Consider the following 13,738-nt stretch of genomic DNA (forward strand, 5'->3'; position numbering starts at 1 on the left):
TAAGTACCTGTGATTTCAAAGTCAAAGTTCATTTATTGTCATTCCAAGCATGTAAGACACAAAAGGAATGAAATTCTGTACTCAAGGCCCGGTGAAGACATGAACATAAAAAATAAAGGTAAAAAGTATGCAAACATATACAAATGAAATGCACAATGTTAAACAGAACTAAAATAAGTTAAACCTAAAGTAAGTTAAACAGAAGAGCCAGTGGAGTGAACTGTAAAAAGTCAATTGTGACCATATTGTACTCCCATTTAGCATTTAGCAGCATTGCATTGGGTATGACCTGATTTTATGTGTTTTTTATTTTTAATACATTTGCAAAATCTCATAAAACACTTCTTCAGATTGTCATTAATGGGTTATTGTGCAGAGGTTTGAAGGAAAAAATTAATTTCATCCATTTTTAACAAAGCTGTAACATTAAAAAAATGTGGAAAAAAGTGCAGCACTGTGAATGCTTTCTGTATTCACTGTAATTAGGGTGTAAGTTTATCTCAAGGTATTTATATGTGTCAGTTTAAATAATACTGCACGTGGGGCATTTCATGATAATGTCTCTAGTTTTGGGACTGGTTTAAAAATGTGACAACATCTTGAATAGCCTCCCACACGTTTAAATGGACCATGTGGGGGGCTGGAGGTTTGGACCAAACCCATGCCTAAATGTGCACCACATCGCGTTACATGGATCTCATGTGCTTGATGTGGATCATATGCAGCGACAACGAGTTATTCGAGGCTGGGCGAGGCTCAAATGACAGGTCTCTGGCTCACTATAGGCTGATACCTGGCACATATGAGGTACAGAGAGCACATAGAGGCGCCTTAGTAGCGGATATTGATAGCTTAAAACGTGGATCATTCTTTGAATAATCGCTGACACACCCATGCGTGGCTCATTATTCATGGCTTATTATTCAGTGGGACCGAGGCTTAACACTCAGCTGTGGTGAATGATATCAGTATCGCTTTAGTGCCATCTCAAACCATTCCTGTGCAAACCACAGTCAACAGTGTATTCAGTGACCCCAAAGAACCGGTTTTGCAGTGGCTGTTGTGAAAAGCTATCCCACATGGGCAGAAGAGGCTTGAAGAACCAATGTTTAATGTGGTTAGAAATAAACAAGGGTGCTGAGCTGGTGTTGATAAATCAGTGGACTGAAGTGAGCTGGTGTTTGAACAGAGCAGATGAACGTATTTAAACGAGTCACATGTGACACTGATGGCTGGTCAGAAAGGGATGCTGGATCTTCAAAGACCTAAACCTCAACCTTTCTAACGGTAGCTACAGTAGCAGCAGAAGCTTAAAAATGGAAAAAAGACAGGATCCCCCCACAGGCCAGCACAGTTTTTCAATTATCAAATTGTGAAGTCCTGTGAGCTTTTTCTTTCTTTTTTCTCCCCTTTTGTTTATTCTGATGTCACAGTTTTCATGGATTCACAAGCTTGATAACCTTGCACATCATTACATAATTAGTTGAAACAAGAAAATTATCCAACTAAAAATAAACAGCATTTATCTCAAGTATTCGTAGGATTGGACAATATGGTGTAGAATTTTTTTTATCACTGTATAATTTCATGCATGAATGGTAACTTTTATATATCACAGTGTATTCATAAATGCATCCGTTTTCTAAATCCACTTATTCCACTTCAGGATCCCGGTATATTAATTCTTTTCAAGCCACGTTCACACGGCACTAACGAAGGACACCGAAGCCAAAATGAAACAAGAAATGTGGACTACGTTGACTTTCGTTTAACCGTTGTCCAGCTTCGTTTCTGGAGCTGGCGCTTCCTCAGAATTTTCAAACTGTTGAAAAATGCGAGCAAATCCCGACGACAACTTCAATTCGTCCGTATTCCGTTTTGCTCTCTGTCTTGACGGTTCCTCATCATTTGCGTAGTTCCCCTACCGTCAGCGTTCTGTTTGATTGTCGTCCAACTTCGTCCCTCTCTCGCTCTCTCTCCAGCCTTTCAACATCTCTGGCTGTTACCTGATTGTGGGCGCACATGCTGTCAAGACAACGCAGCTGCAGCGAGTCTGCTGAAAACTCAGACTCACTGCAGAAATGATCACATGCTGGTGATTCGTTTTGATTTGGTGTCAAGGTCGCTATTCGCTTTGTTTTTCTTTTCTTACGAGGTCTGTCCAAAAGTATCGTACCTTTTTATTTTTTTCAAAAACTATATGGATTTGAATCACGTGTGATTACATCAGCCAAGCTTGAACCTTCGTGCGCATGCGTGAGTTTTTCCACACCTGTCGGTTGCGTCATTCGCCTGTGGGCAGGCTTTGAGTGAGCACTGGTCCACCCCTCCCATCGGATTTCTTTTGTCTGAGAACTTGCTGAGAGACTGCTGCTTTGCTCCATGAAATTTTTTCAGAAACTGTTAGAGACAGGCAGTTGGAAACCATTCGATAGATTCAGTTCAGACATCATGTGACTACCACAGAAATGGCAAGAGAGCTGGACATAGCACTTTTGTGGCACATTCCACTGTTACAAGAGATTTTGTAATGAAAAACGTGCTGAGGATTTCGCACTTCGGCATGAAGCAGCTCAGGACGCGCAGCAAAAAAAAACACCTCTGTGTTGGAAACCATTCAGAAGATTCAGACGGCTTTCGATGGCTTTCAGTCGAGTGAGTATCTGAGAAATTGTGTAACAGCTGGACATGCCCCAACATGTCCTGTGAGACTTCCAAGACGGAGGTGTTTTTTTGCTGCGCGTCCTGAGCTGCTTCGTGCCGACGCGCGAAAAAGGTTTTAACAGTCCATAATCCGCGTGACGCCGACAGAATCTTCACCGATATCCAACTGAATCTATTGAATGGTTTCCAACTGCCTGTCTCTAACAGTTTCTGAAAAAAAATTCATGGAGCAAAGCGGCAGTCTCTCAGCAAGTTCTCAGACAAAAGTAGAGAAGCTTGAATCTTCGACTGGACTGGGTTGCTTGACGTGAGGACGTTTCGCTTGAAACCACAGCAGCTTCCTCAGCTAAAATTCTTGCTCTGGTAGTCTAACTTCTGTCTTGACTCTTATAGAGAAGAATAAACCAGAAGCCAACATGGAGTTTTTAACCTAACCAGACCCCTCCTACCGAGAGGCCGACTGCTATAGGCTAGTGACTAAACAATAGCTCTAATTAGCACCTATTGTACTCTAGTTAGCACTCTCCTAATGATGGGATGGAAGCCTCCCTTGATGGCTCCCTTGATGACTCTCCTGATGACATGAATGACTCATTACCACGAACAAAAGACTGAAACTGCTTTGACCTGAGTACCCCATTGTAAACAGGGGACAAAGTGTGTCTGAGACCCGCCCCCCGGTTAAGGCTGGATTTCAACTGTTTTACAAAGAATGCTTCCTTGACACCTCTCTCAAACCATTTCTTCTCTCTGGCTAAGATTTTAACTTCCTTGTCCTCATACGTGTGGTTAGTGTCTTTCAGGTGGAGATGAACTGCAGACTGAGGTCCACTGGCGACCTCTCTGCGGTGCTGGTATAGCCTCTTGTTTAAAGGTTGCTTAGTCTCACCTATGTAGTGTTCATTACAGTTTTCCTGACATCTGATATAATACACTACATTGCTCTGTTTGTAACTAGGGATCCTGTCCTTAGGGTGAACTAATTTCTGTCTCAAGGTGTTAACCGGTTTAAAGTAAACTGGGATTTTGTGCTGTCTGAAGATTCTCTGTAGTTTTTCCCCTACTCCTGCTACATAAGGGAGAGACACTCCTCTTCTTCTTATCTCCGTCTCCTGTCTATCTGGTCTCTTTGTTTTCTTGGACTTCTGCACTTTGTCTAGGGACCATCGTGGGTACCCACATACTGTGAGGGCTTTCCGTACAAGTTGTTGTTCTTTAGCCCTTCCCTCTGCAGTTGTGGGCACCTGTAGGGCTCTGTGTTGAAGAGTCCTGATCACCCCGAGCTTGTGTTCAAGGGGGTGGTTTGAGCCAAAGAGCAGATATTGGTCAGTGTGAGTGGGTTTTCTGTAAACCTCTGTCTGGAGCTGCCTGTTCTCTCCAATCGTAACATCACAGTCCAAGAAGGCTAAATGGTCACGTGTGAACTTGATATTGGAATCCACGGAATTGATGTGTTCTGTAAAGTCCTCGACCTCCTGTTGCTTGATTTTAACCCATGTGTCATCGACATATCTGAACCAGTGACTGGGAGAGATGCCCGTGAATGACGTCAAGGCTGTCTTCTCCACTCGCTCCATGTACAGATTGGCCACAATGGGGGATACCGGAGACCCCATTGCACAACCATAGATCTGCCTGTAGTAATTCCCCCTAAACAGGAAATACGTGGTGTTAAGACAGATCTCCAAGAGTTGGCAGATGTGGTCTGGTGTGAGTTTGGTCCTTTCTACTTGAAAGGACCAAACTCACACCAGACCACAAGAGGCTATACCAGCACCGCAGAGAGGTCGCCAGTGGACCTCCTGAAAACACTAACCACACGTTTGAGGACAAGGAAGTTAAAGCCAGAGAGAAGAAATGGTTTGAGAGAGGTGTCAAGGAAGCATTCTTTGTAAAACAGTTGAAACCCAGCCTTAACCGGGGGGGCGGTCTCAGACACGCTTTGTCCCCTGTTTACAATGGGGTACTCAGGTCAAAGCAGTTTCAGTCTTTTGTTTATGGTAATCAGTCATTCACGTCATCAGGAGAGTCGTCAAGGGAGCCATCAGGGGCTTCCATCCCATCATTAGGAGAGTGCTAACTAGAGTACAATAGGTGCTAATTAGAGCTATTGTTTAGTCACTAGTCTATAGCAGTCGGCCTCTCGGTAGGAGAGGTCTGGTTAGGTTAAAAACTCCAGCTTTTGTTGGCTTCTGGTTTATTCTTTACAAGAGTCAAGACAGAAGTCAGACTACCAGAGCAAGAATTTTAGCTGAGGAAGCTTCTGTGATTTCAAGCGAAACGTCCTCACGTCAAGCAACCCAGTCCAGTCGAAGATTCAAGCTTCTCTACTATGGAAACCACCTGGACAACTGGACAAGTTCCACCAATGTTTCATCATGCTCACTGCTTTCTGCCCTTTTTAATTTTTTTTTTTTCTTAACAAAGCAGAATGAGTGCTCATGTTTTCCAGATTATCCTGCTGGTGGCTGATGACGTCGAAACCTTCTTTTCCAGTTAGTGTGGTATAAAGTAAAACAAATCCTTTCTGTAAATGCATATTTATAGCGATTACATCTGTGTACCATTTTAGTGCCCACCTCCGTGTGGGGGGTGGGGGGGGGGTAGTAAATGTTTCAGAGTTGCTCATCAGACTTCCAAGTTCATACAGATACAAGCAGAGCTCAAGTACTAACGGTGTTTTTAAGGAAACATTTCAATAAAGTTTCATTCCTGTTCGTTTTATTGGAAGGGAAAAGCACTCCTGCACATTCTCTCTCCTTTCGGTATGGAGTAATTTTTTCCCCATCTGGATAATCTGTTTGGGAGCTATAGAACCCAGCAGGGCTCAGCCTCCTTGAAGAACTTTCAGTAAATTGTAACCAGATTTGTACTTGTGTCTTCAAACATAAAAGTATCTTATTGATAGTAAGTGCATCATGTCAACAGTGAGGCTGTGATCAGTTTTGCTTAAAATAAATTGTCTTGAAGGAGTGTTTCTGTTGGGAAAGTGTCGTAACACTGACCCACAACAGGGGGCGCAAATGAACGGACAATGGATAAGAAAAGGAGTAACAATTTAATGTTGTGAAAGCACACAACGGAATACAAACAGAATAATGGGTGCCAATTGTACACAAGAGGACTGTGGGCAGGCTCGAAGATAGGAGACCTCTGATGATCGAAAGAGCCGGAGCCCACACCGCTTCCACCACCAACGGCCTGAAGAACACCGGAGCCGCCAAGTCCTGAGTCCCCAGGTGGTCTCTGTCCTCCGTTGTCGGCCCTGGTACTGCTGGCAGACAAGAAACAGAAGGCGGTGAGTGTGAGTCCTCACACCCAGCAACCTTTACACTCAATTCCTCCGGGAGGGAAAGCCTCCACCTCCAGATACGTTTTCTCTCGTGCAGCTCCTGTTTGTCCCTCTTCTGGATCTCCACAGGAATGCGGTTGCACACAGAACAATGTTAGACAATCGATAATTCAGCAGAGAAGGTTACCTCTAGTGGTAGATGATTTCTCGGCGAGGAGGTGGAGTTGTAATCCGCTTCTTATGAGGTGGTTGATGAGAGACAGCTGGTGTGGTTGACAAGTGACAGCTGTCACTTCCAATGGCTCCGGCGCCCTCTCATGCTTGAAGCCCGCACTCCAAGCAGGGCGCCGACTGGTGGTGGTGGGCCAGCAGTACCTCCTCTTCAGCGGCCCACACAACAGGCCCCCCCCCTCAACGGGCGCCTCCTGGCGCCCGACCAGGCTTGTCCGGGTGTCGGTGGTAGAAATCGACCAGAAGGGCCGGGTCCAGGATGAAGCTCCTCTTCACCCAGGAGCGTTCTTCGGGTCCGTAACCCTCCCAGTCCACCAAGTACTGAAAACCCCGGCCCTTCCGACGGACGTCCAGGAGCCGACGAACAGTCCATGCCGGCTCCCCGTCGATGATTCGGGCAGGAGGTGGTTCGGGTCCAGGGGCAGAGTGGTGAGGCGTGGTATGGCTTGAGTCTGAGACATGAAAAACCGGATGGATCCGCAGTGAAGCCGGAGTGTCAGCTTCAGCTGCGGCCGGACTGAGGATTTTGGCGATGGGGAATGGCCCAATGAAATGGTCCTTCAGTTTCTGGGATGTCACTTGGAGCGGGATGTCCTTGGTGGATAACCACACCTCCTGCCCCGGTTGGTATGCAGGGGCCGGGGAACGCCGGCGATCTGCATGGGTCTTGGCCCTCGTCCGGGCCCGCAACAGGGCAGAACGGGCGGTCCGCCACACCCGCGGCACCTCCGCAGTGGGCCTGGACCGAGGGTACCCCGACCTCTCCCTCCACAAGTGGGAACAATGGGGCTGGTAGCCCAGACACGCCTCAAAAGGAGAGGCCGGTGGCAGATGACACGTGGCTGTTGTGAGCGTACTCGATCCAGGCCAGATGGTTACTCCAGGCCGCCGGATGCGCGGAGGTGACACAGCGAAGGGCCTGTTCTAAGTCCTGGTTCGCCCGCTCTGCCTGGCCGTTCGTCTGTGGGTGATACCCGGACGAGAGACGTACGGTGGCCCCCAGCTCCTTACAAAACTCCTCCAGACCTGCGAGGAGAACTGGGGACCACGATCCGAGACGATGTCCGACGGTATCCCATGCAGACGCACGACGTGGTGGACCAGGAGGTCTGCTGTCTCCTGGGCCGTTGGGAGCTTCGGGAGGGCCACGAAGTGGGCCGCCTTGGAGAACCGGTCCACTATCGTCAGTATGGTGGTGTTGCCCTGGGACTGCGGGAGGCCCGTGACAAAGTCCAGGCCGATGTGAGACCAGGGGCGATGAGGCACAGGCAGGGGTTGGAGGAGACCCCTGGTCTTGTGATGGTCCGCCTTGCCCCTGGCACAGGTGGTACAGGCCTGGACGTAGTCCCGGACGTCGGCTTCCAGTGACGCCCACCAGAAGCGCTGCTGGACTACTGCCACGGTCCTACGCACTCCGGGATGACAGGAGAACTTGGATCCGTGGCAGAAGTCCAAGACGGCAGCCCTAGCCTCTGGTGGGACGTAAAGTTTGTTCTTCGGACCGTCTCCCGGGTCCGGGTTCCTTGCCAGGGCCTCCCGGACGGTCTCCTCCACGTCCCAGGTGAGGGTGGCCACGACAGTGGACTCGGGAAGGATGGTTTCGATGGGGTCCGACAACTCAGCCTTGGCCTCCTCTTCGTGCACCCGGGACAGTGCATCGGATCGTTGATTCCTAGTCCCGGGCGGTAGGTGATCCGGAAGTCAAAGCGTGCGAAGAACAGGGACCAGCGGGCTTGCCTGGGGTTCAGCCGCTTGGCGGTCCGGATGTACTCCAGGTTCCGGTGGTCTGTAAAAACCGTGAAAGGCTCCGTAGCTCCCTCCAACAGTGTCTCCACTCTTCCAGAGCCTCCTTCACCGCGAGGAGTTCTCGATTGCCCACGTCTAATTCCGCTCAGCGGGGGTCAACCTGCGGGAAAAGTAGGCACAAGGATGGAGAACCTTATCGGACTCCCCGCTCTGGGACAGCACGGCTCCTATTCCTGAGTCTGAGGCGTCCACCTCCACTACAAACTGGCGAGTAGGATCAGGCTGCACCAGAACTGGCGCAGACGAAAACCGGCGTTTCAACTCCCTAAACGCGGCCTCGCACCGGTCCGACCAGGTGAAGGGGACTTTAGTGGAGGTCAGGGCAGTCAGGGGGCTAACAACCTGACTGTAACCCTTAATGAACCTCCTGTAGAAGTTTGCAAAGCCGAGGAACTGTTGCAGCTTCCTACGGCTTTTTGGTTGGGGCCAATCCCTCACCGCCGCAACCTTGGCCGGATCCGGGGCGACGGAGTTGGAGGAGATGATAAACCCCAGGAAGGACAAAGAAGTGCGGTGAAACTCACACTTCTCGCCCTTCACAAACAATCGGTTTTCTAACAACCGCTGTAGGACCTGACGTACATGCCAGACATGGGTCTCAGGGTCCGGGGAAAAGATGAGTATATCGTCCAGATATACGAAGACAAACCGATGCAGGAAGTCCCGCAAGACGTCGTTAACCAATGCTTGGAACGCGGGCGCATTGGTGAGACCAAACGGCATGACCAGGTACTCAAAATGACCTAACGGGGTGTTAAATGCCGTCTTCCATTCGTCTCCCTTCCGGATCCGAACTAGGTGGTACGCATTCCTAAGATCAAGTTTGGTGAATATTTGGGCTCCATGCAGGGGTGTGAACACCGAATCCAAGAGGGGCAATGGGTATCGATTGCGAACCGTGATCTCGTTCAACCCCCTGTAATCGATGCATGGACGGAGTCCGCCGTCTTTCTTACCCACAAAAAAGAAGCCCGCACCCATCGGGGAGGTGGAGTTCCGGATCAACCCGGCGGCTAAGGATCCGGATGTAGGTCTCCATTGATTCGCGTTCCGGACGTGAGAGGTTGTACAGTCTACTGGACGGGTACTCAACGTCCGGAATCAAATCAATGGCACAATCGTACGGTCGGTGCGGGGGAAGAGTGAGTGCCAGATCTTTGCTGAAGACGTCAGCTAGATCATGGTATTCCACAGGCACCGCCGTCAGATTGGGAGGGACTTTAACCTCCTCCTTAGCCGTGATCCCGGGAGGAACCGAGGATCCTAAACACTCCCGGTGGCAGGCTTCACTCCACTGCACCACTGCCCCAGACGGCCAATCGATCCGGGGATTGTGCTTCACCATCCAAGGAAAACCCAAAATCACTCGGGAGGTAGAAGGTGTCACGTAAAACACGATCTCCTCCCTGTGATTCCCAGACACAACCAGAGTCACGGGCTTGGTCCGGTGTGTGATTAACGGGAGTAGAGTGCCATCTAGTGCCCGTACCTTCAAAGGCGAAGGCAGAGCCACTAGAGGGAGCCCCACTTCCTTTGCCCATCTGCTATCCAACAGATTCCCTTCGGACCCCGTGTCCACCAGTGCTGGGGCGTGAAGGGTTAAATCCCCATCAGGATTATCACTGGGATTCGTGCTGATCTGCGGGGTCTCCCCGTGTACATGTTATGGCCCACCCTTAGCCCAGTTTCTAAGGACGGGCGTTGGTGTTTGACCGTTTGGGGCAGTCTTTTAACATGTTTCACATGAGCCACAGTAAAAACACTCCCCGCGGGCCAGCCTCCTTTGTCTGACATCAGATCTCACTTTGGCCCTGCTCGTGTCCATAGCTTCGTCAGCAGGGGGAGCTGTTGCCACACGGAGCCCACTGGCAATGGAGCGTGGGCGACGTCACCCTTTCTGACCCGGAAGAGAGAGGGACGGCTTGTGCCCGGCCACGCCCCCCGGCCTGCTCCCGACGGTGTTCATTTAAGCGGTTGTCTAAGCGTATAACCAGATTGACAAGCCCGTCGAAATCCTGCGGTTCGTCCTTGGCCAGTAAATGCTCCTTCAGTACTGGAGACAGTCCGCTTATGGCAGCGCGGAGCGCAACGTCATTCCAGCCAGACCTCGCAGCCGCGATGCGGAAGTCGACAGCGTAATCAGCTGCGCTCCGACGCCCCTGTCTCAGTGACAGCAGCACGGTCGAGGCAGTCTCGCCTCTGTTGGGATGATCAAACACTTGTTTGAATTCCCGTATAAACCCAGCGTATGATGTCAGAAGCCATGAATCCTGTTCCCAGAGCGCTGTAGCCCAAGCGCGTGCCTCACCTCGAAGCAGATTAATTACATAAGCCACCCGGGTGGCGTCTGATGCGTACATAACTGGACGCTGTGCAAAAACGAGCGAACAACTGCATTAGGAAGTCTGCGCACGTTTCCACACAGCCTCCGTACGGTTCGGGAGGACTTATGTAAGCTTCAGGGGACGGTGGGGGGGGGGGTAGTTGAACGGCCAGTGGAACATCTATATTAGGCCCCGGGCCAGCAGGAGGAGACACTGCAGCGACGCTCGACTCGCATGCTTCCACTCTGGCGGTGAGAGCCTCCATCCTCCGATTGAGGATTGCATTTTGCTCGGTTACCAGCTGTAACTGAGCAGTGAAAGCGGTAAGGATTTGCTGCAGATCACTTACCATGCCTCCTGCTGACGCCTGCGCTCCTTGTTCTCCCATTGGCTGTTCAAGCTGTGGTTGACGCCCCGGGATCCATGACGAATGGCCAAGAAATCCTGTTGGGAAAGTGTCGTAACACGGACCCACAACAGGGGCGCAAATGAACGGACAATGGATAAGAAAAGGAGTAACAATTTAATGTTGTGAAAGCACACAACGGAATACAAACAGAAATAATGGGTGCCAATTGTCACAAGAGGACTGTGGGCAGGCTCGAAGATAGGAGACCTCTGATGATCGAAAGAGCCGGAGCCCACACCGCTTCCACCACCAACGGCCTGAAGAACACCGGAGCCGCCAGGTCCTGAGTCCCCAGGTGGTCTCTGTCCTCCGTTGTCGGCCCTGGTACTGCTGGCAGACAAGAAACAGAAGGCGGTGAGTGTGAGTCCTCACACCCAGCAACCTTTACACTCAATTCCTCCGGGAGGGAAAGCCTCCACCTCCAGATACGTTTTCTCTCGTGCAGCTCCTGTTTGTCCCTCTTCTGGATCTCCACAGGAATGCGGCTGCACACAGAACAATGTTAGACAATCAATAATTCAGCAGAGAAGGTTACCTCTAGTGGTAGATGATTTCTCGGCGAGGAGGTGGAGTTGTAATCCGCTTCTTATGAGGTGGTTGATGAGAGACAGCTGGTGTGGTTGACAAGTGACAGCTGTCACTTCCAATGGCTCCGGCGCCCTCTCATGCTTGAAGCCCGCACTCCAAGCAGGGCGCCGACTGGTGGTGGTGGGCCAGCAATACCTCCTCTTCAGCGGCCCACACAACAGTTTCTTGGCAAAGTGTTCTTTTTAATATACTACAAACAGTGACTGCAAACACACACACACCATTCAGGGATAAAGATAAGAAGAGCTATCAGCAAGGAGGTACAGCTTGGGCAGTTTTTCTTTAAATTAACTTTTTCCATCCATCAGAGCAAACGCAACATACTTTATGCAAATAGTACAGCGATAACAGTGTGTTACCTTCTCTTCTCTGTTTCTGACATCAGTGTGTGAGTGTGTTTGTGAATGGGTGAATGCGAGGTCATGGGAGCTTCTGAACTGCCCTTAGTCTGATGACTGTCTTAGACTGTGAATTCCTCAAATTATATTGGATACTGGATCTATTGGACTACTATTGGATTAACCATGCAATTGATCAGCTGGTCTCTGAACGCTATTGACACCATCTTTTCTACAAGAAGGTCAGGACCGGGGGATCCTACCTGCCCAGATGGAGTGTATCTTGCGGGCTATGTTCTCGACTCCTGGGGGTCGTGGCGTGTTGCATGCTTGGCGCCTTTGTCCGTTGAGGACGTTGAGGATTTATTCATATTTGGTCTTATGGTAGCAGGACTGGTACTTTCTGGCTTATGTGCTGCCCTGATCTACCGGAAAATTGGCAAGACAGCGGCATCAAGAACCGTGGCCCCTCGCTTGTCCATCATGATTAACGAGGTGGGCAAGGCAGTGCATTCTCAGACTGCAATGACTCTTGAACTCAGATGTAAATTGGATGACTTTCTTGGAGCAGATGCGTGCCTTGCAGATGAAGATGAAGGTTTCGGAGGCCGGAGAATATTCTTAATTCATAATTGGGAATATTCTTAATTCATAATTGGGACTTGGTTGTTCAAGTGAAGCTGTAAAAAGTGTTTTTCACTGCTCAAACCACAACACGGCAGGCTTATCAGCCTGAAGGACAAATTGCCAGACTGTTTTTCCTCCAGAGGAATGTCTTCAGGCCTTGGTGATCATTTGGCTGTTTCTTATCTCAACTCACAAAGGCAATAAACTGTTTCACAGGACTGAAGCATGCTCCACTCCCTCTTTCCCCACCTACCAACCATCACACACACCCCACTCTTGCTTCTGCCCACGTCACCCCTTCCCTTCTGCAAGGGTGGCGTGGTCTTAACTGCAGCTGCCCCCCCCCACCCCCAAGCTGATGGTGCCGCAACTCAGGGTTGCTGCGTGACCTTCACCCACTTGCCTCAATTCGGATAACGGACTTCTTCGAATTTAGTGCACATAACCAGTGTCAAATGTGTATGTGCTGTCTTTAATTCTGATGTGTGCCATTATTACGTTAAACAAGTAATAATTGTGGACTAATTGCTGTCTGAGGTAACTGGAGTGTAAACATAATTTCTCCACTGTGAGATCAATAAATTATATCTCAAATGGTACTCAGGAAAGAGTTACTCAGCCCCAGAAGAGCTCAAACTAAAATTATGAAATCATACTGATTAGTTGTTGCAGGTAATTTATACTGTACTCTAATGGGTAAATGGTTATGGATGCTGTATTCCATTTCTGCTAATAAACACCCCTAAATCACGCTGTAGCTTTAAGTGACAGCGACTTGAAAATCATTTTCTTTTTTGTGGAAATGAAACACGATACTTGGTGGTGTTCTGGCGATTAAATAGATGGGCTCCTCAGCAAAGGGTCATAAGTGCTTTTCTCGGATAAGAGAGAAAGCTCAGAAATGTTCCTTTTTGCAAGGTCCTTTATTTATCCCCAAGTTGATTTTGCATGGCTGGACACTGACATGTGGGTGCAAATGCCTGTGTGAATGGGTGAAAGTGAAGCATCATTGTAAAGCGCTTTGAACGTCTGCATCAGATGGAAGTGTTCTGTAGAAATGCAGTCTACCAAAAAAAAAAAAAAAAATCCTTTTCAAATTCCTTAATGCAATTGAGCTTCTAAGCTCTAAGTTGTATTAGGTTTTCAGAGGTTGAAATCCCCTGTGGCATGAGACATAAATCACACATGCCATTCTTTTTTTTCTCTCCTCAGCCGTCCGCCATCATTCTGCAGCCTCCTGACTTTTCCGCGGTCTCAGAGGAGCACCAGCCTTCTATGGCCTCTGACACATTCAATCCTTCCTGGACAGCCCTGACATTACATTCCTTTCTGCAGTCAGTTAGCTGAACTTGGCTTGGTCACTATTTTCACCAGTGTATGTTTCAAAAGATATTTATGTCTTCTTCCTCGGTGAAGACAAAATTCCATGACTATTAAGTCTTTTCACCTTCATAGTGTT

The 13,738-nt window shown here is 49.1% G+C and overlaps 1 protein-coding gene across 1 annotated transcript in view; it reads left to right on the plus strand.

Moving 5' to 3' along the window:
- Nucleotides 1–669: 669 nt before the first annotated feature.
- The window catches only part of LOC117503666 (SH2 domain-containing adapter protein F-like), a 277,377-nt gene continuing 264,308 nt past the window's right edge, over nucleotides 670–13,738 (plus strand). The window contains exon 1 of the mRNA XM_034162913.1: nucleotides 670–807. Coding sequence (XP_034018804.1) covers nucleotides 670–807 — 138 coding nt within the window. The remainder of the gene's footprint in view (nucleotides 808–13,738) is intronic.

The sequence above is a fragment of the Thalassophryne amazonica genome, chromosome 2, assembly GCF_902500255.1.
Source record: "Thalassophryne amazonica chromosome 2, fThaAma1.1, whole genome shotgun sequence".
NCBI lineage: Eukaryota > Metazoa > Chordata > Actinopteri > Batrachoidiformes > Batrachoididae > Thalassophryne > Thalassophryne amazonica.